Source organism: Scyliorhinus torazame, chromosome 16, assembly GCF_047496885.1.
Source record: "Scyliorhinus torazame isolate Kashiwa2021f chromosome 16, sScyTor2.1, whole genome shotgun sequence".
Classification (NCBI taxonomy): Eukaryota; Metazoa; Chordata; class Chondrichthyes; order Carcharhiniformes; family Scyliorhinidae; genus Scyliorhinus; species Scyliorhinus torazame.
Window position 1 is genome coordinate 151,692,064 of NC_092722.1, and position 25,393 is coordinate 151,717,456.

Below are 25,393 nucleotides of genomic sequence, written 5' to 3' on the forward strand. Positions count from 1 at the left end.
GCCACATCATTGGCTGTGAATAACTGAGACAAATTATATGTTCCAGTGCTTGCCATTTTGTGTGTAATGATATGTGTAATATTTTCAATTAAAGCAATACCTTCCTCTACAAGGTTTGTATGTAATAAACTTTCCTGCCAAGGTCCTGAAATGTTTAGGTGAAGCTGCAATGAAACTGGCCTTTTCTTGTCGTCAATGCATATATTTAAAATAAATTATTTACATCATTTCTATGTTTCAAGGTAGGCCAATGGAATGCATTCTGGGTTTCAGTAGGTCCCTCCTGAAAACTTCAATTATTTGATACTTTGGTAGGCCAGGTTTTTTCATTTTTAATGATTTGTTCCAGCTTTGAAATGGCACCCGTTGTCTTGAAAAGAGAGATGTACAGTTATACAACATCCTATATAGGTAAATGCAGCAGCTATTTTGCGCTCATCAACGTTCCATACACGGCAGTAAAGTCAAATTCCTGTCCCACTCTGGAGTCTCCTGAGGGCTTATCCTTAGCTCCCATCTTAATATGTATATGATACCCATGCTGCCTTCACGTTATGAAATGCGGTCAGATTCCACGTATGCCCAGCTCTACCTTTCTTGACCTCTTCACCACCTCTGTGTTATTAGTCGACTTGTCCGACAGCCAGTTCTCCATCACTCCCCAGCTACATCTCAGTTAAATCAAATGTTTTCAACTCAATGTCCTACTTGATCTGAAGCTGACCGTATGGCCAATATCATTACCCCAGCTCAGCGAATCTCCTCTTGAAAGTCTCAGCTATGCTTTTGTCCTGTCCAGAGGTTATTCACTTTCCCTTGCCATGCAAATTTATCCATGGCGAGGATTGGAAGGGATTCTATTGCGAATCCCACTATCGGACCGCCATTTTCAGCAGGTGACCTGATGGTGAGGACCAGCGGCTGCCCTCATCCCCGGTAACACAATTCTTCCCCCACACCTGCCACAGGATTTGCCCGGTCACTCCACCCCCCCTCCCCCCCACATTACGATATTACGATGGTGACCTGACCCCCGCTGACCCCACCCCCATTACTGAGACCCCCACCAGAGACCTATCCGTGAGATCCCCAACAGTGACCCTTCCATAAGAGAGATCCCTACTAGAGACACCCCCATTACAGAGACTCCCACCAAAGACATCCCATAAAAGAGGTCTCACCAGAGATGCCCCACCAGGATGCCTCCATTATCTGAGACCCCCACCAGAGAGCCCCCCCATTACAGAAACACTTGCCTGGAAGCTAGAGAGCAGTCCAGACAGAGACAGTGAAAGGACCACTGCTTTAAAACTCACCTGTGAAATATGCCTGCTGGATCAGGCAGGGAAAGCAGTACTTGTAAATTCCTAGACAGCAAAAAACACATCATCTGGGTTTAAAGCCCCTTAGATCTTTGATCTGCAAGGCTTTCATTCACATCGATTCAAATTGGTTTTATTAGGCTATGATTGACAGCTTACACACAACTAGCTGTCTGGATTTGTTTAATTTCACTTCCCTTCACACTGGAATGGATCTCAAGTACCAAACTGTGAAACCACCCACAACGTTTATAAACATTTAGCTATGATTGACAGTTCATGGGCCACATCAAAGGCAGTTAAGTGCTCTCACTTCCTCTTTTTCTCTGCAGAAAGCTAATTTCACTTCATGAAGCTAGTAGCTGGTCAGAATGACATTGCCAAACTCTTTCATATGTTCGCTGACTGATATTGGACCTTTCTTTGCGAAGATCACAGCAGATACCCATTTCCCGTTGGTGTTGTAGCTTCTGGCTAGCGCTTGCTTTCCTTGATTGAATACTTACTTTTTAAAGTTCTGCTCTCTCCTAGCAATCTGCACTTGTTGTCATTTGACAATCTCTGAAATATCAGGTGGTATTCACAAATTAAACTGTTTGCAGTTTCCTCCTGAACAGCAGCATTGCTGGTGAACTCTGTGTTGTGTGCTGGTAAGACATTAAGAATTTCTTTACTCTTCTTTCCAATGTACCTTGGTCCTTCAATGCCTTGATGAATATTTCAATAATTGAACAAACCATTCAGAAATCTGTTACAGGATGGTACGGAGCTGACTTTATATGCTGTAATCCATTCCCTCTTAAGTTGTCCACGAACTCCGTCAAAATGGGCTGCATATCTTTGTCACTTACAACCTGTTCCGGTGCACCAAATCTTGCAACTATTTTGTCTAGCTTCTCAATGGTTTGTTCGGTCGTTGTGGATTTCATGATAATGACTTCTGGCTATTTAGAATGTGCATCCACAATCACTAGGAACATGTGACCCTCCACTAGACCAGCATAGTCTATTTGTATTCACTGCCATGGCTGTGTCGGCCATTCCCACAGATGTAACGGTTATCGTGGTGGAGCGTTTTCTAGTTTTGCACAGGACTGACATTGCCCCACTTTCTCTTCGATTTAAGCATCTAATCCTGGCCACCAAAACTAACTGTGTGCCAGTTCTTTCATCCTCACCGCACCAGGTTGCCCTTCATGTAGTTGGTCAAGGACTTTACTGCACAAGCATGGAGGACTAATCACTCAGATTCCTCATAATAAAACTCCATTCTGTACTATCAGCTCAAATCCTCATGTGATGTAGGGCTTGAGCTCTGGATTTTACAATGAACATCTGACATTGTTCCTTTTTGGACCATCATTCCTCATCGCTGGCTCAATTCTTGCTTACCTCTGTACTTGATATGAAGTCACAGGTACATTATCCACAAGTGAGAAATACAGGGAGCGGGATTCTTTGTTAGCCGATGGTGAAATTGGGGCGTGTGATCGAGAATAGCTTCCGATGGCAAAATCGTGGCAGGCGCTGGTTTGACGCCAAATCACAATGCTGCGTCACCTCGGAAACGGCATCAATGCAATGCACGGCGTGCATACACCATTTGCATATCATTAGTTGGCCCATCCGTATTTCTCTGCCTCTGAAGGTCCGAGTTCCCAACAGCGCAGTCCACTCAAAAAAGAGTGATAGAGAGGGCGTACGGACAGTGTCCAACACTGCCATACTTCGCTGACAGTCGTGCTGCTGGCTGGGGGGCTTCTGCCAGGGCCGGGGGAAATAGCGGAGGGGGGAGGGGGGGATGGCCGGGAGGTGACCCGTGGGGTCTGGTGGATGGGTACGCAATTATCTTTTTTCCAATTAAGGGGAAATTTAGTGTGAACAATTCATCTACCCCGCATATCGTTTTTGGTTGTGGGAGTGAGACCCACGTAGACACGGGTAGAATGTGCAAACCCCACATGGACAGGGAACCGGTCCTCGGCACCGTGAGGCATCAATGCTAACCACTACGCCACCGTACCACCCCAGAAATATAGGATGTTGATGAAATATTCTTCAGGTCTTGCTTCACTTGTAACAGCAATCTTGACAAATCATTAGCGTTTGCATGTTGCTCTGACTTACAGTATTGGATATCGTACCTGTGTGCTGACAATATCAAAGATCATTTTTGGAATCTACTGGATGTTAAAGGAGGAATACCTTTATACGGCTCAAAGATTGTCATCAAGATTCGATTATCCATCAAGAGTAAAATCACGTCCATAAAAAGTGGAACCTTCTTACCCTGAAAATGATGCTCAAAGCCTCTTGGTCCAGCTGAGCATAATTTGTTTCAGTGCTAGTAAGAGTTCGGGAAGGAAATGCTATTGGTCGTTCCTTTCCTGAAGGCATTATATGTGAGACAACTGCCAACCCCATAGGTTGACACATTGCAAGCAAGTTGTAACTTCAGTTTGGCATTGCAGTGAACAGCATTGATTCTGTAAGGCAACTTTTTTTACCCAATTATAGCATGGCCAATCCACCTACCCTACACATCTTCTGGATTGTGGGGGTGAGACCCATGCAGACTTGTAAGGCATCGTTTCCCTCATTGTATGCCCTTTTGCATTCTTCTGAACAGTGCCACACCTGTTTGGCACATAATAACATGTGTAAAGGCTTCAATTGTGTCCTAAATTAGGCAAGAGTTTACCATAATAATTGATTGATTCAAAAAGCGACCAAAGTTGTGTCACATTTTGTAGACGTGGTGCTTCTAAGATTGCCATCTTCTTCGGCTCCTTGTGTAAGCCATCTGTATCGATGGCTGATTATGCTTTTGTAGATGTTTCAGAGTAGCTTCCAAGTTCTTCAGGTGTTCCTGTTCAAACTGGTGACAAGAATATCATTTAAAAAACACTGCACTCTATTTAGCTCACTCAGTATTTGATCACCGACCTCTGAAAAAGAACAGGAGCAGATGTTGTTCCAAAAGGAAGTCTTCTGTAACAAAACAGATCTTTATGTGTCACAATCGTGAATAGCGGTTGTGATTTTGCAGCAACATTCATTTGTAAATATGCCTGTGATAAATCATTTTTACTGAATTTCTGTCCTCCAGAAAGTCCAGCAAACAAGTCTTCAATCAGCGGCAGTGGATAGTGATCTGCTCTCAATTAAGGATTAATAGTTGTTTTACAATCTCCAGATATTCTCACAGCCATTGTGTTCCGTTACAGGAACTATTGGTGTTGCCCAATCACTCTAAGCAACTGGCTCAATGGCTCCTGTTTGACCTAGCCTTTCTAGTTCTTCTTCAACTTTTGGCCTGTTGCCGTCCGGTAGAGTTCTTGCATTTATTTTCTGTACGGCAGCATTCCCCCACTGAGTGTCTAGCCTTTACTCGTGGTTGTAGTTGATTTTCTTGGTAAAAACCTTCAGCATTGATGGTTTGCTTCGGCCAATGTGTGTGCGAGTCCGAGAATCTTTCTCTGCTCTCGATGCCATCTCCAGCGATTTGTTGATGACTTTTTATTTTGCTCAGCCAGTTTTCTCTTTTGTTATATTTTTGAGTTTGCCGCAAAGAGAACAGGTTTGGAGGTGCCACACTCTGGATTCTTACAAACATGATGAGAGATTTTATTAGGGATGCTGCTCTTACAAACTAAAATGGAGAACTGATGCACTCACTGCTGAGGTCACTACAGATCACGTGACGCTTCACCAGCAGGGATGTATTCTTTGCCATACCATTAATTGTTATTTCATTTCACTTTAAAGCTCCTTAGGGTATTTTTTGACATTAAATATGCTATATAAATGCATACTGTGTTTCAGTCAATAACATTGTTTTTGCGCTTGAGGAACTGATGTTGATCATCAAGAAAACACTCTACACTTACTAAATAATTGTTGATGTGCTTCACATTATTTGTTATATATCCTAGTACTGACACTGCATATTATAACAACAGTGAGAATCGATTTTTATTTTATTTTGCCACCTCACTGAATTAAAAACTAAAGGAATAACAATTTAAACTAAAACAGAAAGCGACTATTGTTTTAACATATTATATCATACTACGGTTAGTTTTATATGGAAAAAATAGATTACTTTGAGTGGTACCTTAAGTGTTGTCCCAAATGTGTTGTAGTCATTGAATTACTGCTGGAAACAGTCACTTTGTTCAGACAGATGCAAAACAGTGCAAGGTCCCACAAACAGCAAATAAATGACCAATTTTGTTGCTTTTGCTTAAGGGGTGAATTTTTTTTTTTTAAATTTAGAGTACCCAATTCATTTTTTCCAATTGAGGGGCAATTTAGCGTGGCCAATTCACCTACTCTGCACATCTTTGGGTTCTGGGGCAAAACCCACGCAAACACAGGGAGAATGTGCAAACTCCACACGGACTGTGACCCAGAGCCAGGATCGAACCTGGGCGCCGTGAGGCAGCAATGCTAACCACTGCGCCACCATGCTGCCCTGCTTAAGGGATGAATTTTGACGAGAACAGCTGACGTTCATATCATACCATGATATCTTTTACAAACATCAAACAAGTAGTCTACCTTTATTTGTCATTCAAAACCCTGTAGCTCATGCAGCAGTCTGATTCTGGAGAAGTCAATTTTGCTCAAATCCTGGTCCTTCAGCTCACAATCTTTGACTTGGAAGCAAGAATGGTGCCATTCTTAAGCCAAACACACTCTGATTGAAAGCTTGTTGTGGGACATTGCGTTAGTTTTCTTATTTCTAAAATCTACCCAAAACTAATCTGTGAAAGTATTATTTCAGTGAGGCAGTAGTAAAACTACGAAAGAGATTCCCTGGTAGCGTAATGGAGGCTGATACTGTTGATTTTTAAAAATGCAAATTAGATAGTTTTCTACAATGTATGGTATATTTTGCTATACATTGTACACTGGCTAGAATCAAAACTGTATCATTGTGTGGTGCATAAATTCATCTACTTGGTGGAACAGGAGCTTTCCTGCTTTTTAAAAATTGAAAAACCACAAACTCTTGTCTAGTTGCAATGACGCTGGTAGATGTACTGGATGTACTGAGATTTAAAAAACAAAATTTCTTGAGTACTCCGAACTAGTATAAAATATATAGTTTAAAATATAAGAGGCCATTCATTTAAGACAGAGATGAGGAAAACTTTTTTTCTGTCGAAGGGTCGTCAGTCTCTGGAACTCTCTTCCTCAAAAGACGTTGGATGCAGAATCTTTGAATACTTTTAAGGCAGAGCTGGATAGATTTTTGATTAACAAGGGGTGAAAGGTTACCGGTAGGCAGGGTTATGGGGTTGAAGTTACACTCAGATCAGCCGTGCACTTATTGAATGGAGGAGAAGGCTCGAGTGACCTACTCCTGCTCCTACTTTGGATGTTCAAATGTATGTTCGACACAACTGTCTAAAGCACAGGGCTAAATCGCTGGCTTTGAAAGCAGACCAAGGCAGGCCAGCAGCACGGTTCAATTTCCATACCAGCCTCCCCTAAAAGGTGCCGGAATATGGCGACTAGGGGCTTTTCACAGTAACTTCATTGAAGCCTACTTGTGACAATAAGCGATTTTCATTTTTTTTTTCATTTTCAACTCCCCCTCCCTCCAGATGTTTTTTCCCCCCCAGACCCACCAACTCCCCCCAGATGTTTACTGAAGGAGTTACTTCCAGATTGTCCTGTCCCAGTGATGTCACCAGAACTTGCTAGTAAAACAAAAACATTCAAACAATCTTATTCCAAGCAACTTTATATAATGAGAAGAGAGTACTTCTGAGGTTTGCTGTTAAATTTTATACCTTCTGTTACAGTTTTTTCTTCTTTGGCATATGGTGGGTGCAGTCCCAGAAGTGCTGTTAAAGTAACCATTCTTTGTTTGTGAGCCGTTAAGTGTCGTTGGACCTTATGAGCTTTAACATCAGAACTACGTGCAGTCTGCATATGTATGCACTTTCAGCAAGGGTCACTGCAGGGTAAATAGAACAGTGACCTTTTGTTTGTCTTCCAGCACATTTACCATTGTCATTACAACTGGGTGGTTACAAAAATTGTTCAAATATAACTCTGATGGATATAGAACATGTAGTGCACAGCATGGAACAAATCTGGATTCTTTGTGGTTTGAATGATCATTTATAAGGATGCAAAAATTAATTTATGTAAATGCTTTTGGCTGTGAGTTATCAGAATTTGTATTAACATATTTACATACTCGCAGGAAATTGACGAGGCCTACAGTATAATCAAACGAGAAGGTTCTAAGCTGCACCCAATGCTGGGAGAACTAGTGCCAATTCCTTTTTACCCAGAACAGGGTACGTATGTTGACAGACCAAGTGACATGTTTGAGAAGAACTGCAAACGATACAAAAGGAGAGTGATGTTGACCACAAGTATGGGAGAGTCCTTACTTTGCATAGAGAACGTGAAGTTTGTCATCGATGTGGGCATGGAGAAAAGGAATGTGAGTACACCATATCTTTCACTGACTTTGTTTAGCAGGAGTACATTAAAGGTATGGTCACTATGGCGCAATCTACCCGAATTGGAACAGAGTTCCATAGCGCACGATTAGCCAGGTGTTTCCCTGTGCTCAGAGCACCAACACCATGCTATTGAATGACCATTTGGGGGGATTGGGGGCCTCAGCAGGGAACTCATAGCCGAGGCCGCACTTAGTCCCATTTTCTGCACTGAGGAGCTCTTCCCAAAACCCCTCCAAGCACCAACTCACTGCTCAAAGGGTCTTCAGACCACCCCGCACCTGCACAGGTCACCCCCGGGCCCAATCCGCAACATGAAAATGGCAGTCTGGCACCCTGGCAGTGCTCTTGCTAACTGGTAGTGACACTTGGACACCTTGGCAGTGCCAGGTGTCAGGCTTGCAGTGCAAAGGTGCACAGGTGGCATTGGCAGTGTCAGGGTGCCACCCTGCCCAGAGGGCAAGCACCTGAGGCCTTTGATCCCCTGGGAGACCCCCCACCATGAATGTCATTGCATCAGCAATGAACGGCACTTGCCCAAGATCTACAAGGTGAGGGAGTTAGATTGCACACCTTGGGTAGATCGTGGGAATGAATATTTGAGTGAGATTAGTTGTCTCACTCTAACATGCAGGTTTGCCAAAAAGTGATCCCGCCCACAATGGGTGGGATTCACATCGCCTCGTCTTGCGAGAACCTGTTAGATCTTGTGAGGCATTGTGAGCCAGTTAGATTCCAGAAGAGGAATCATCTGGCATCTACCGGTCACGTTGCGCCTTGCCACTTTTCAGGCGTAACGTGTCCCGTAGGCCTCACTCTGTATTCCAAAATGTGGAACACTACACACTATTCGAGCAAAAGCTTTTATATTCTCTTGCACCAGAGCATAAAAGAGCACCCACGTGATGAGCACAATGTAGAACCAAAGGAAAAGCATGCACAGATAATGATCCAGCTCTTCTGGTCAGAATCAGAAACCCTATTTCCAATCCTGATTAGACCAAAAATGCACAATTAAGTTTCACCAATTTTTCTGTAACAATCTTCTGATGACAGATCCTTCACGTCTAGCCCAATGCCACAGGCATTAAAGTGTAGCAACATAGAGAATCCGTGCACAAGCTATGCCCGCCTTTTACGGCATCAGCTGTCATATTCCGGTAAGCAGAGATTTTAAATGTCCAGTCCTGCATAGACCACCCAGACCATGGCATCCTGACACAAACACTGCAACATGGATGATAACTCTTTCAAAAGGCTAATGGCTGGAATATTATCAGTCCTGAAATCAAAGCCAGTCCCAGGTAATAGACAAAGATCACTTTTGAAATCATTGTGGAGAAAGATGGCTGCACAACTCAAGTGACCATTTTGAAATCTCTATATTCCTTTGAAAACTGAGATACCTCTAGATTTCTCTATGCTGGGCAAGCATCCTGCTACCATCTCTCAACTCTTTGACGCTTGTTTGATTTTCAAAGTCTCTGATCATTGCCTGCGAAGTTGTCCAAGTACAAAAATCCCATCATGCTTAATTGTCATTCATTTTAAGGACTTTTGTGCTGCTGTCTCCAATGAGGGACTCATCAGCACTGACTTCCACCATGAAGGAAACACCTCCTGAACTTTAACTTTCTAGACTCTGGAAATCACGTGAACTAATATTCATTTCTGTGGCTCTTTTGCTGTTGTTGTCCATAGTTGTTAAAACTCCCTCTTTGTCTCCTTTACCATATATGTGTGTGTGAGGTTGCAAGCGTCTTTCCTCCCCACCCCACAACACCTCGGTTTGAATGTGAAATAAACTAACCTTCTGAATTAATCCTTAAGACTTTGCTGTGTGGTACTTGTAAAATTAGACTACAGAAACCGAGGGTTTGAGGAAACAGCCTGCTTTAAAAATACCTCAAACTCTGCTTATGAACAGACAGGGAGACGATAAAGAGGTTCTGTTTGCCTCTCTCCTGTCTGTAACAATTTGTTAAGTGCATACATATTTTATGAAAGGGTTATGAATTCTCATTGCAGTTCTTACCGGCAATGATCGGTCTGTCAGGTTTCTTAGTGTGACTATATTTGTGAAGCCAACAAATTGTTTTTTTTTCTGGAGTCTATTGGAAAAGAAAGGGATTGCTTATTGACTGATGCATTGATTTGGGATTGTTGTCCTTTATTGTTGGTGGGTGAACTGCTGTGCTTGGCCGAAATGGAGGGAGGATGAGCTAATAAGCCTTGGGCTGATTGGCATTTCACACTCTGATTTGATATATGCACTATAGTCATGTTTCATTTTGGGAGGACCTCAATTTAGGTGGATTAATTGCAGCAATCTGCAGCTTCAACAGGAGCCCATGTGTAAGCAAGTGACTAAAAATTTTAATTCAATTTGGAGACTCAGATCAAAATGGGAAACGGATAGGATTCTGATGAGATGCACATATTAAGAGCAGTGTCAAATTTCAAATAGTTTCTCATAAAAGTCTTTGTTTAATTTCCATATATCCCAGTGTTTGAAATTCTTGATGGATCTTCAAAAAAAAGTCTTTCTAGGTGTGACAACCTTTCTTGCATCCCAATGATGCATCTTCAGATCCCACAGTTTGAATACAAGTGCACTATTATTAGCATTTTCTAAAAAAGATAAAGAGACTTTTCATGTACTGAGAGTAATGAATTGTAGTGTTTCACACCTCTATGGAAGTTGTCAATCAAGGGCGTTTCCACAGAAATTGTCAGCAAGAGTTTATCAGTTGGTTGGCAGTTTCTCTGCAAGTACATAGAACATACAGTGCAGAAGGAGGCCATTCGGCCCATCAAGTCTGCACCGACCCACTTAAACCATCACTTCCACCCTATCCCCGTAACCCAATACTTTGTCAATTTGCTTACAAACTATCTAAACTCTACCCGTGGCTTTTGGAAATCGCTTTCTTGTGAGTAGTTTTAACATGATCAACTATTGGTAAATCAATTGTGCCTTGGAAACAAGTAAAGTGGCTGTGGATAACAATTGGTGGGAAGCTGATAGTGCCATATTCTTATTTGATGGCAGAAGTGTTCCTCACCAGTCCCAAATCTTTGGCTTTTAGCTGGCCTGAGCTTCAATTCCCTGGCCTTGGCATGTTGAATGTGTTACTCAAGGCACTTCATATTAGGTGGGCTTATACTTGTGTGAAATTCTTAGTAATTTTGTTTGGAGTAACTTTGCGCATTTTGGAACTATCCAGCTGGCCAATAAAGCTCTGCCTCACTGTATCACTCTTTCAGACATTCTTGATTTTTGTCTATAGATTGTAATTTTGTTCATGATCTAATCCTAGGTTTATAATCCAAGAATACGAGCAGATTCTTTAGTGATGCGACCAATCAGCAAAATCCAGGCAGAGATGCGCACTCACATCATGGGCACAGCTAAACTGGGTAAAACTTTTGAGATATTTTTATATAGCATTTGAAATTGGAGGTTATATACATTAATCAATGAAATTTGTGTGTGTACTTTTTAAAATTAATTCTGGGCTGTGGGTGTCGCTGGCTGGGCCTGCATTTATTGTCCATCCCTAATTGCCCTTGAGTGGCATGCTAGGCCAGATCAGAGGGTACTTAAGAGTCAATCTGTAGTCAAATCTACATCAGGCCAGGTAAGGATGGAAGATTTCCTTCCTTTAAGATAATGGTTTCATGGTCATCATTGGACTTTTATTAAATTCCAAATTTTTATTAAATTCAAATTTCACCTTCTGCTGTGGTGGGATTCACCAGGCTCAGAACATTGCCCTGGGTGATGGATTGGATTTGTTTTTGTCACGTGTACCGAGGTACAGTGAAAAGTATTTTTCCGCGAGCAGCTCAAACAGATCATTTAGTACATGAAAAGAAAATACATAATAGGGCAACACAAGGTATACAATGTAAATACATAACACTGGCATCGGGTGAAGCTTACAGAAGTATAGTATAAATCAGGACAGTCCATAAGACGGTCGTTTAGGAGTCTGGTAACAGGTGGAAGCTGTTTTTGAATCTGTTTGTGCGTGTTCTCAGACTTTTGTATCTCCTGCCCGTTGGAAGAAGTTGGAAGAGTGAGTAAGCCGGGTGGGAGGGGTCTTTGATTACTGCTACGCCCCTGTAAATGAACCCAGTCCAGTAAGTGAGTAGATTATGCCCTTTTATTGCAGTTGAGTGAGAGGAAGTTTTACTCTAGAGCTTTTTGTGCAAGACATTGAAGCATGATTGATGCTGGGTGTCTGAAGTGGGAATTTCCTTTCTTGCTTTGATTAACATTAACAAAGTCAATTGGTATGAGGGAAGGTTCATTGCCAAAGTTAGTTCTGGATATGGGAAAATATGAAAGAAAACTTGTACCACACAAGCTCAGAATAACTTTATCGTCCATATTTTGATATATGTTGACACCAAGGAAAAGGAAACACATTTTAAGGTCTGACATTTTATTTACTGCACAATACAAATACTGGTTTTGTATTTTCAATAACTGTTCTTGTAGCCTTTTATTTTGCACAAATATTAATTTCAAAAAGTATAACTAAGCTATTCTGAACTAATTGGTTTTCAAAGGCAAATGTTTCCGATTATATACTGAGGAGTTTCTGAAGGACGAGATGACAGAGCTTTCACCAGCTTGCGTACTAGAATCCAACCTTACTCGCATGGTTCTATTCCTGAAAAGAATGGATATAGCAGACATGGGCCAATGTGACTTCATTGACAAGCCAGGTAATATTCGTAGTTAAAAAATGCAACAAATGGGTGAAATTACCTGTTTCTGAAGTGAATAATAGATGTTAAACTGTTTAAAATACCAAAATTCGGCTTCAGTTCTATAATTCTAATAAGGGGCGTCATTCTCCGACCCCCCAGCGGGTCGGAGAATGGCCGTTGGCCGCCATGAATCCCGCCCCTGCCGGTTGCCGAAGTCTCCGAGGGAAGAAAAATCGGCGGGGCGTTAATGGCGACGCAGACGTCGGAGAATGGCACGGGTGGGCGCAAGGCTGCCAATTTTGGGCCTGCCGATATTCTCCCGTCCGGATGGGCCGACGTCCCGTCGACGTGATGACGGGTCACGTTGACGTAAATCAATCCTCCTTTTAATCGCCGTCAACCTGTGCTCCAGGTTCACGCCGACCAGCGTGGAGGTGGGTGACGGCCTGGGGGGTTGGCCACTGGGCAGGCGATGGCGTGGCCGCAGTCTGAATGTGTGGGGAGAGGTGTGTGTAGGGTTATGTGTGTGTGCGGCGGGGGGGGTGGTGGTTAGAGTGGGCTGGGCTCCGGGGGAGTGCCGGGAGGTGGGGTCAGTGCCGGGGAGGGGGATGGGGGGGGTCCGTGCCGGGGAGGAGGATGGGGTCCGTGCCGGGGAGGAGGATGGGGGGTCCGTGCCGGGGAGGAGGATGGGGGGTCCGTGCCGGGGAAGAGGATGGGGGGTCCATGCCGGGGAGGAGGATGGGGGGTCCGTGCCGGGGAAGAGGATGGGGGGTCCATGCCGGGGAGGAGGATGGGGGGCCCGTGCCGGGGAGGGGGATGGGGGGTCCGTGCCGGGGAGGAGGATGGGGGGTCCGTGCCGGGGAAGAGGATGGGGGGTCCATGCCGGGGAGGAGGATGGGGGGTCCGTGCCGGGGAGGAGGATGGGGGGTCCGTGCCAGGGAGGAGGATGGGGGGGTCCGTGCCGGGGAGGGGGATGGGGGGTCCGTGCCGGGGAGGAGGATGGGGGGGTCCGTGCCGGGGAGGAGGATGCGGGGCCCGTGCCGGGGAGGAGGATGGGGTCCGTGCCGGGGAGGAGGATGAGGGGTCCGTGCCGGGGAGGAGGATGGGGGGTCCGTGCCGGGGAGGAGGATGGGGGGTCCGTGCCGGGGAGGAGGATGGGGGGGTCCGTGCCGGGGAGGGGGATGGGGGGTCCGTGCCGGGGAGGAGGATGGGGGGTCTGTGCCGGGGAGGAGGATGGGGGGTCCGTGTCGGGGAGGAGGATGGGGGGGGGGGGGTCCGTGCCGGGGAGGAGGATGGGGGGTCCGTGCCGGGGAGGGGGGTGCGAGGGCAAGTGAGTTGGTCCACCTGGCCAGGTGCCAGCCTCCAACAGTTGGACCCATGCGGTCCATGCCACCTGGCTGGGGGGAGGCGGGGGTCTGGGCAATGATGACATGTCGTCGTTTCCGTCCCCCCGTCTCCAACCAGGCCGTCATGTTTTCCGACCATCCAGCGATGTTGGCCGCCGTGGCGGCAGCCGCTAATGTCTATGTTGCCCTGGATGAGGAGGAGGTCGGCCGCATCATTGTGGTGTGCTGCGTCCTGCACAACATAGCCCAGCAGAGGGGCGATGTGCCGCAGGCAGAGGAGGGCGGAGTGGAGGAGCAGCAGGAAGAGGCGCAGTCCTCCCCAGATGAGGGGGATGGGGGCAATGGTCAGGGCAGACGGGCTAGACACAGGCGGGTGGCTGTCCACCGTTACCGGCTGGCCCAGCAGGCACGGGACAGACTGATAGCCACCCGCTTCACTGACTAGATGGGCGTGGGAATCGGGTAGTATGGCCACAGACCGCACACCATGGCAACAGCCGACCACTCACACCCCCCACCCATCCACCCACCCAGCACCCTCACCCCCCTCCCCAACCCCACCCACCCCACCTGCATGCACACCACCCTGCCCCATTTCCGATCCACCTGCGGCACAACGGCCGGGCTCACACAGTTGCCGGTGGACGCGTGTCTATTGCAGGCCATGGAGGATGATGACAACCCGCCCTGCGATGAGCTCCTGGCTCCACATCGGCGGACTATGTCTGACCCATGGCCAAAGTACCACCATCCACCCGGACCATCCCTGCATGCGGCTGTGACACTGCAGCGCACGGTCCCGTCCTCTGCCCGGGGGGATGTTGATGGCGGCCCAGGGGGAAGGGGCAGACTCACCTGGGGCTGAGGTAAGACCACCCCTCACACACACACACTTGCGCTCAACGTACATGACACCCCCGCATGCTTTGGACAGAGCACAAAGGCAGCTTCTGTAGGTGTAACATTGACTTTAATAACCAAAGGAGTTCATGCACGTGCCCTAGCCCCTAAAACTCATCTGTGCCCTGCACCCGTGCCAACTTACTCAGTGTCTAATTGTTTGGCCTTACGGGCCCTTTGACTACGTCTACGTGGTTCCCCAGACGGTACAGCAGAACTGGAGGTGGACTCCTGTGATTCCTGCCCTCTGGCACGGGATCCCTTTGGGGGCCGTTTCCTGGGGCGGCCTGGCCTAGATGGGCCAGGCTGCGGCCCGGGCGACTGGGATGGCGAGCTGCCAGCCTGTCCTGCCCGTTGCCCACCCGATGCACCTGGGACGGAAGGGGGGGAGTCCGAGGTGTCGCGGTGATCCGGGACCTCCCCTACAGGGGGACCCGGGACGGACCACAGCACCTCCTCCTCCCTCGGGGTGCCCGATGGCCCCCAGGCCTCTACATGGGTGGGGGATGCGAACGGACTGGCCATCCGACGCCCCCCCGACATCTGGCGCTGTCAGTCCTGGAGGCCCGTGCTGGTATCGACAGGGGTCTGCAGGTTTGCAGCCATGGAGCCCAGGGGATTGGCAAACCCTGTCTGTGACTGTGCGACGCCGGCTCGCACATGGCCAATGGCGCCAATGCCCTCAGCGATGGCCTGCAGAGACTGGGTTATGGCCTGCTGAGACTGGGCCATGGCCTGCTGAGACTGGGCCATGGCCTGCTGAGACTGGGCCATGGCCTGCAGAGACTGGGCTATGGCCTGCTGAGACTGGGCCATGGCGTTGAGCTCCTCTGCCATCTGGCGCTGGCACTGGCTCATGGCCTCCTGTGAGAGGGCAGCCATGTCCTGGGCCACAGACGCTGCCTGCACGGAAAGCCCCAGGCCTCGCAAACCGTTCCCCATGTCTGACACCGTCGCACCAATTGCCTCCACCGCGGACGCCACCCGTGCGGTGTTGGCCTGGGTGGCACGTATGACCGGCACCACTCCCAGCTCCTGGATGCGGGTGGACTCCTCCACCTGCGACTGCAGCCGCCGCAAGCCGGCCGTCACCCTCTTCGCTCGTCTCCGGTTCGGTGGTTGCATCGGATCTATGGGTGGGTGTGGTAACTCCAGGAACCCGGGATCCATCTGGGCGGCAGATGTTCGCTTGGGCTGGGCTGCCCTCCGACCGCCCGGCCCCTCTGCTGCTCCTACCTCCACCTGCTGTACCGGGACGGCTGTGATGTGCGCACCAGTGAGTGTACCAGACGCCTCATCACTAAAGTGCCCAACCGAGGTGAGTGTTTCTGCGATGGTGGAGGGTGTTGGTGACAGCAGTGGCGTTGTGTTGTGCTCTTCGTCCCACTCTTGTGTCCATGGCACTTTGGGGTGGGGGTTCGTCTCCACCCATCCACTCTGTGTCACTGTCCGGTATTTCGTCTTCCTGGGTAGGGGTGTCCTGGGTAGTGGTGTCCTGGGTAGTAGTGTCCTGGGTAGTGGTGTCCTGGCTCGGCTGTGACGGGGGCCTGTGGCTGCCCTTCTCGTCGCTGGGTGGCACACCCCTGTTGGTCCAGGTCTCTCCGTCTCCCGTGGTCTCCAAGGGACATCCTGTGGGCGTCGCATGCCAGAGGGTCCGGGTTTTTCGATCAAAAAGAATTATCCATTTTTACAACTTTGTAACAAAATGTACATTGACCGTTATTTAAACAATATATTAAACTAACAACAAGTGCAGGAAAAGAACAAGAAAAGAGAAATAATAATACTGAAAAAATAAATATAAACAACTAGCATGGAAAGAAAGAAAAAAAACCCCAAACACCGAATACACCCCCCACCCCCCTGGGTTGCTGCTGCTGTCTTTCCTGTTTTCCCTTATCGCTCTGCGAGATAGTCAAGGAACGGTTGCCACCGCCTGGTGAACCCTTGAGCCGAACCTCTTAGTGCGTATTTTATTCGCTCCAATTTTATAAACCCTGCCATGTCGTTTATCCAGGGTTTGGCTTCTTTCCACATAAGTAGAATCCTTCGCCGGGCTACTAGGGACGCAAAGGCCAAAACATCGGCCTCTCTCGCCTCCTGCACTCCCGGCTCTTCTGCAACCCCAAATATAGCTAACCCCCAGCTCGGTTCGACCCGGACCCCCACCACCTTTGAGATCACTCTTGCCACACCCACCCAGAACCCATGCAATACCGGACATGACCAAAACATGTGGGTGTGGTTCGCCGGGCTTCCCGCGCACCTCCCGCACCTATCCTCCACTCCAAAAAATCTACTCAGCCTTGCTCCCATCATATGTGCCCTGTGTAGAACCTTGAATTGGATCAGGCTAAGCCTGGCACACGAGGACGAGGAATTTACCCTACTTAGGGCATCTTCCCACAGCCCCACCTCAATCTCTTCCCCCAGCTCCTCCTCCCATTTACCCTTCAGCTCCTCTACCATCGTCTCCCCCTCGTCTCTCATTTCCCTGTATATATCGGACACTTTACCTTCACCGACCCATGCCCCCGAAATCACTCTGTCCTGGATCCCTTGCGCCGGGAGCTGCGGAAATTCCCTCACCGGTTGCCTCGCAAATGCCCTCACTTGCATATATCGGAAGGCATTCCCAGGTGGCAACCCGTATTTTTCTACCAATGCTCCCAAACTCGTGAACGTCCCATCCAAGAACAAGTCCTTCAACTTCCCAATTCCTGCTCGCTGCCAAGATTGGAATCCCCCATCTATCCTCCCCTGGACGAACCTGTGATTTTTCCTTATCGGGGACCACACCGAGGCACCCGTCACTCCCCTATGTCATCTCCACTGCCCCCAAATCTTCAAAGTCGCCACCACTACTGGGTTTGTGGTATATTCTTTCGGGGGGAACGGTAACGGCGCTGTCGCCAGTGCATTTAAACTTGTTCCCTTACAGGACGCCATCTCCACCTTTTCCACGCTGCCCCTTCTTCTTCCCTCATCCACTTACATATCATAGACACGTTGGCGGCCCAATAATAGTCACTCAGACTCGGCAGTGCCAGTCCCCCTCTGTCCCTACTGTGCTGCAGGAACCCCCGCTTTATCCTCGGGGTATTTCCAGCCCACACAAAGCTCATAATACTGTCCACTTTCTTGAAAAAGGCCTTTGTAATCAGTATGGGGAGGCACTGAAACACGATTGTGCCTTGTTCTTAACTTGTACAGCCAATGGAAGATAATCTAATCCAATAAACTTTAAAAATAAAGTGCTCGTTCATAAATATACAAAGTATATTTGAGCTGCAGGTAGATTATTAAATTGGCCAAAAAGGAATCATTGGAGACATCTGCTTTGTACTGAATGGGTAGTCTATAACATACACTGCCATATCTGCATTGTGTTTGAATTCTGAAGGCTGAATTTTAGCTTTCCCTGCAATTTTTATTCCAACAATACAACCTTGTTTGTATTGCACAAATCCTCTGACTCCACATTGCTGAAACATGATGCAATGCTTAAAAACAGACATTTCGTTTCTGTGCAAGTTTTGAAGTCAAAATTAGTTATGGCACATTTTGAACTGTGCAAAAACAACGAGTTTTGATTTAGACAGACTGATTCACAGCCTGTACTGGACTATTTTCTGAAAATTTGTGGACTCACTTTCATTAATTTCTGTCAGCTGCACCCTGATTCTCACCGCGGTACCAAAGCCATTGTTAGGATCCTCATGGCTAGCTTTGTCTGGGAAGGCTGAGTATGTACTGTACACTCCAGCCATGTCTTTCAAATTGTTAAATGCAGCAGAAATGAGAAACGTTAGTGTAAGTTAACACATTTTCACAGTGAGCAATACTTCAGCTGCTGAATACGAACCAAAAAAACCAAGTACTTCCCTACACAACTAAATAAAATGACCTAATTTACTAAAATAAACTGTAAAGATAGTTTGAGATGAGAAACAGGTTACTAGAATAATGCTGATCAGTTGTAGAAGATGAAAATTATAGAATGTTTAAAATGAGATGCTGTATTGCTTGTTGTATATTGGCTATCTTTTCACCAATTAGGTTCAAGGGTTTTATAACTTTAGTTAAATGTCATGGGTTCTGGGATTAGGTTTGGTGCAAACTTAAATATTATGGCTGATATTTCAATTGATTAGTATTCATGAGCACCTTGAACCTACTCACTGCCTATACAATGTCAAGCTAAATATGGGTGGGTGGTTCCTTTCAGCTTCTGATTAATGATTATTTGCTTAAAGTTTGCCAGAGCCCAAGTCATTTTTTAAAATGTATTTGCGGGATGTGGGCACTGTTGACTGGGCCAGCATTTGTTGCCCATCCCTAACTGCTCTCCAGTTTAGAGAGTGTTTGAGAATCAACCACATTGCCGTGGATCTGGAGTCACATGTAGGCCAGACCAGGTAGGAGTGGAAGATTTCCTTCCTTATAGGACATTAGTGAACCATATGTGTTTTTTCTACAATGGTTTCATGGTCATCATTTCAGTTCCTGATTTTTATGGAATTCAAACCATCTGCCATGGACTTGATCCACAAGTCTCTGTGTTACCAGTCCAATAACAATCCCACTACACCACCGCCTTCCCGTTATCACCTGCTGACTTGGCGGATCAAAATAACACTTTGGTTGAGAGTCGAACTATGCATGATGGATGATGGGCACAGAGATTAAAGACGGTTTAGAATTCAAAATCAATGATAACCATTACATAATAAACAAGTAAGTTACCTTTTCTACCAGCCCCGGAAGCCTTGATGCAGGCATTAGAAGACCTCGATTACCTTGCAGCCCTGGATGATGATGGAAATCTGTCAGAAATTGGAATCATTATGTCAGAATTTCCACTGGATCCCCAAATGGCAAAAGCTCTCGTTGCATCCTGCGAATTTGGCTGTGTCAATGAGATGTTAACAATAGCCGCCATGGTAACAGGTACTAAAGCAACCAGTTATGTTTCTGTCCCTCTTTCTGTTTTCTCTATATAATTTTATGATGCATAGATTACATTACTGGTTTCTTTTTGGAAGATGTATGTGCATGACAATCAAGTTTTGTTATATTATGGTAAGCCATTCATAGAATCATAGAACAGTGCAGGAAGCCATTCGGCCCATCGAGTCTGCACCGGCCATTGGAAAGAACACCCTACCCAAGCCCTCACCGCCACTCTATCCCTGTAACCCCACCTAATCTTTTTGGACACTAGGGGCAATTTAGCATGCCCAATCCACCTAACACTCACATCTTTGGTCTGTGGGAGGAAACCGGAGCATCCGGAGGAAACCCATGCAGACACGGGAAGAAAGTGCAAACGCCGCACCGACAGTGACCCAAGCCGAGAATCGAACCTGGGACCCTGGAGTTGTGAAGCAATTGTGCAAACCACTGTGCTACCATGCTGCTCCACCTGGCCTTATAAACTAATGCTGCTTTAAAAGTCAGGAAATTAGACATTAGTGTTCAACTGTAATATCTGCTTTCATTTTGCCATTTCAAAGGTGTGTTAGTACAACACATTCATGCAACATATTTCAAATTTTGAAAACTATTTCAATTCAGCCATGAACATTTTAAACAAAGCCTCAAAGTACTTCAACAGAGTCATTACCATGACAGAAAGACAGCCTGCACCAAAAAGCAACTGCTGTAATTGTTTCCTTTATTTTCTCTTTTGTAAAGCTCCCTTTTGTTTCTTGGATCCACCTCCTGGTTCAGAGGAAGTTGCAAGCGGTTGTCGGAGGAAATTCTTGCATCCAGAGGGTGATCACTTTACCCTCATAAACGTTTACAGGGCATTCAAGCAGAACAGGCTGCTCTCATCAAATCAATGTAAGTAAACTTTGAAACAGGAGGAAGAGGGTTCCCAGTTTTAAACAAAAATGCTTATTTTGCGTACTGAAGAAATTATTTTGCTCTGATTGACTTGACTCACTAGCCATCTCCTGTTATATTTGCTCCTTTATAAAAACTCAATCAACCTGCCGTTTGAATGATTGGATTTTACTCTTGTGCAGTCTGTGAGGATGAGAAGTGGTGCCATGACAACTTCTTGAATTGCTCGGCTCTGAGGACAGCAGATGCCGTACGAACTGACCTATTGGACACTATGCAGCGCATCGAGCTACCCGTTTCAAAACCTGCATTTGGCACACACAAGAATTCATTGAATGTGAAAAGAGCTTTGCTGTCTGGTTATTTCATGCAGGTAAATACTTTTGCAAACATTTTTTACCGTTATTTTGGAGCTGAATTTCTGACTTCTGAATTGGGATTCTATGTTTAAAAGTACTTGGTAACATTGTGAGTAGCAATCTGATCGACAGTTAAGTCCACAGCAATCCCTTTGTATTGCCCACCCAGATATTTGCAATGTGTTTCATGCCACGGTTCTCTTGGTTTCAGTTCATTTGGTGTGCGTTGTGACGCAACTCATCAATTGTTTACTTTCTTCCTAAAGGCCCAATCAATAAATGGTAAAATTCCTCTTATCTAATGGCTTTGAATACTGCTGAACATGGAGATGCAAACTGGCAGTATTTGAGATGAGGCTGTTCAGGAAGGCCCGCCTTCCCAACCTTGTCCCTCACCTGAGATGTGGTGATCCACAGGTTAAATCACCACCAGTCAGCTCTCCCTCTCAAAGGGGAAAGCAGCCTCTGATCATCTGGGACTGTGGTGATTTTACTTTACCATTTGAAAATTTAGTAAGAATCTTTTGATGACAGAAACTGCAGATTAGAATTGCATTACTCTATTTGTATCTCACATTTAGGGATTTTCAGTGTTACGGTTCGCAATTGTAGAAATTAGTTCAATGTAGCATTCTTACTTCTAGACCGCTCGAGATGTTGATGGATTAGGAAATTACGTCATGCTAACGCACAGACACGTAGCCCAGCTGCACCCTTTTTCAAGCTACTGTTCAGCAAGATTAAAACCAGAATGGGTTTTGTTCCATGAATTTACAATATCTGAGAACAATTGTATCAGAATTGTTTCAGATGTGACACCTGAAATGTAAGTAAGTTCAATTCCTTCGGAGTCCAAACAGTGCTGTTAAAACATGCAAATTGAATGCCTTGCATCTGTAATAAATGTTGCCATTTAATTGCATCAGTCAACTTGTACTATCAAGGGGTTTGAGAAGATAAAAACCCGACAACAAAGCTATAATGGCTTATCAATATCCTCTCAACATACCTTACCACCTCAGAACAAACAAAGGGTTCTCGGTTTTCTGCTGATGGAATGTCATTTTGAATAATAATGATGAGAAATATGCATTGCTGAATCACTTTTTGAGATTTAACCGTTGCTTCCTTACCATAGTAATATCTGCTTCCTACTCTTAAGAGCTGGAGAGCTTGACATCCGTTGTCAGGTAAATAGCAACCTAAATTAATGGACGGCACGGTGGTTAGCATTGCTGCCTCACAGCTCTAGGGACCTGGGTTCAATTCCGGCCTCGGGTGAGTGTGTGTGTGGAGTTTGCACTTTCTCCCCGTGTCTGCATGGGTTTCCTCCGGGTGGTTTACAGTCCAAAGATGTGCTAGGTGGATTGCATATGCTAAATTGCCCTTATTGCCCAAAAAGGTTAGGTGGGGCTACTGGGTTATGGGGAAAGGGTAGAGGTGTGGGCTTAGGCCCTTTCCAAGGGCTGGTGCAGACTCGATGGGCCGAATGGCCTCCTTCTGCACTGCAAATTCAATGATAATCTATGACTTCTCACTTTGTTCTCCCCGTGCGTGCGTGGTTTTCCTCGGCCGCTCCGGTTTCCTCCTACAAGTCCCAAAAGATGTGCTATTAGGTGATTTGGACATTCTGAATTCTTCCTCAGTGTAACCGGTTGGCGCCGGAATGTGGCGACTAGGGGCTTTTCATAGTAACTTCATTGCATAATGTAAGCCTACTTGTGACAATAAAGATTATTAATTAAATTAAGTATGTGCAGTGCGCAGTTATAACAACAGTAGAAGCCCAAGTTGGGTTTTCTCAGAATTATACTGTGCAGGCTATTCGACCCCTCTCTGAAAGAACTATCAAATTATTTTCATAGAATTTACATTGCAGAAGGAGGCCATTCGGCCCATCGAGTCTGCACCGGCTCTTGGAAAGAGCACCCTACCCAAGCCCACATCTCCACCCGATCACCATAACCCAGTATCCGCACCCAACACTAAGGGCAATTTTGGACACGAAGGGCAATTTAGAATGGCCAATCCACCTAACCTGCACATCTTTGGACTGTGGGAGGAAACCGGAGCACCCGGAGGAAACCCACGCACACACGGGGAGAACGTGCTGACTCCGCACAGACAGTGACCCAAGCCGGGAATCGAACCTGGGACCCTGAGCTGTGTAGCAATTGTACTAACCATGATGCTACCGTGCTGCCCCTAAATTAGTCCCACTCCCTCACCATGGGCCTGCAATTTTTCACCATCTCCTTTTCTTTTGAAAGCTTCCACCCACCACCCTTTCAGGCAGTGCATTCCAGATCAAAACACCACGTGTAAAAAGAAACTCATCTCTCATCTGGCTCAGTTGCCAATTTCCTTAAATGTGTGTCTTTTAGTTACTAACCCTCAATTAAAGCCCCTCATTTAAAAAAAATATATATATTTATTAAGAATTTTGACACAGTTTTTCACCCTTACAAACAAACCCCCCCCATGACAAAAAGAAAGAAAGCACACACAGCAAGACATGGACATGGTAAATCGATATGATACAGAGCTTTGTACATTGGATCCCTCCCGTACATGTCAGTTTTCCAGATCCTCATGTATTTTCTTGCTCAAATACCCCCCAAATAAACCCCCCTCCTCCCCCCCCCCAATGCAAGACATCCCCCCCTCCCCCTGGGTTGCTGCTGCTGCTGACCGACCTTCATCTAACGCTCCGCGAGATAGTCTAGGAACGGTTGCCACCGCCTGTAGAACCCCTGCGCAGACCCTCTCAAGGCAAACTTTATCCAATTTGATAAACCCTGCCATATCATTTATCCAGGCCTCCACGCTGGGGGGCTTCGCCTCCTTCCACATTAGCAAGATCCTTCGCCGGGCTACTAGGGACGCAAAGGCCAGAATGCCGGCCTCTTTCTCCTCCTGCACTCCCGGCTCATCCACTACTCCAAATAGTGCTACCCCTCCAGCTTGGCTTGACCCGGACTTTCACGACCTTAGATACTGTTCCCGCCACTCCCCTCCAGAACCCCTCCAGTGCCGGGCATGACCAAAACATATGGACATGGTTTGCCGGACTTCCTGAGCACCTCCCACATCTGTCCTCTACCCCAAAGAACCTACTCAGCCTCGCCCCCGTTATATGCGCTCTATGAACTACCTTAAATTGTATCAGGCTAAGCCTGGCACACGAAGAAGAGGAATTAACCCTACTTAGGGCATCAGCCCATAGCCCCTCCTCAATCTCCTCCCCCAGCTCCTCCTCCCATTTACCCTTCAGCTCCTCTGCCAACGCCTCCCCCTCTTCTTTCATCTCCTGGTATATCGCCGACACCTTGCCCTCTCCGACCCATACACCCGAGATCACCCTGTCTTGAATCTCCTGTGCCGGGTGCAACGGGAATTCCCTCACCTGTCGCCTCACAAACGCCCTCACCTGCATGTATCTGAAAGCATTTCCCAGGGGTAGCCCTAACTTCCCCTCCAGTGCCCCTAGGCTCGCAAACATCCCATCAATGAACAGGTCCCCCAGTCTTCTAATCCTTGCCCGATGCCAGCTCTGAAACCCCCCGTCCATCCTCCCTGGGACAAACCGATGGTTACCCCTGATCGGGGACCACACCGAGGCTCCCATTGCACCCCTGTGCAGTCTCCACTGGCCCCAGATCTTTAGCGTTGCCGCCACCACCGGACTCGTGGTGTACCTTGTCGGCGAGAGCGGCAGCGGTGCCGTCACCAGCGCCCCCAGACTCGTTCCTTTGCAGGACGCTGTCTCCAGCCTCTTCCATGCCGCCCCTTCTCCCTCCATCACCCACTTACGGATCATCGCCACATTGGCTGCCCAGTAGTAGCCACCCAGATTCGGCAACGCCAACCCTCCTCTGTCCCTACTGCGCTCCAGAAACCCTCTCCTTACCCTCGGGGTCTTTTTCGCCCATACAAAACCCATAATACCTACCCTCTTAAAAAAGGCCTTGGTGATTACAATTGGAAGGCACTGGAACACAAAAAGAAACCTCGGCAGGACCACCATTTTGACCGACTGCACTCTACCCGCCAGCGAGAGCGGCAACATGTCCCATCGTTTGAAGTCCTCCTCCATCTGCTCCACCAGCCTCGTCAGATTAAGTTTATGTAGGGCCCCCCCAACTCCTAGCTATTTGGATCCCCAAGTACCGTAAGCTCCTTTCCGCCCTCCTCAACGGTAGATCGTCTATCCCCCTTTCCTGATCTCCTGACTACTACAAAAAGCTCACTCTTCCCTACATTAAGCTTATAGCCCGAAAAATCCCCAAACTTCCTTAGAGTCTGCATGACCTCCACCATCCCCTCCACTGGATCCGCCACATACAGCAACAGGTCGTCTGCATAAAGCAACACTCGATGCTGCTCTCCCCCTCGGACCACCCCCC

General features: G+C 46.9%; 1 protein-coding gene across 3 annotated transcripts in view; it reads left to right on the forward strand.

The window, feature by feature from the left end:
- Nucleotides 1-25,393, forward strand: part of dhx32a (DEAH (Asp-Glu-Ala-His) box polypeptide 32a) — an 81,537-nt gene that overhangs the window by 51,112 nt on the left and 5,032 nt on the right. For 2 of the 3 annotated variants that reach the window (XM_072479214.1, XM_072479213.1), the window contains 7 exons: nt 7,546-7,791; nt 11,131-11,230; nt 12,389-12,547; nt 19,537-19,728; nt 20,476-20,625; nt 20,811-21,001; nt 21,632-21,813. In XM_072479214.1, coding sequence (XP_072335315.1) covers nt 7,546-7,791; nt 11,131-11,230; nt 12,389-12,547; nt 19,537-19,728; nt 20,476-20,625; nt 20,811-21,001; nt 21,632-21,813 — 1,220 coding nt within the window. Of the gene's footprint in view, nt 1-7,545; nt 7,792-11,130; nt 11,231-12,388; nt 12,548-19,536; nt 19,729-20,475; nt 20,626-20,810; nt 21,002-21,631; nt 21,818-25,393 lie in introns of all 3 variants that reach the window. The other variant, XM_072479215.1, reaches the window with a different exon arrangement.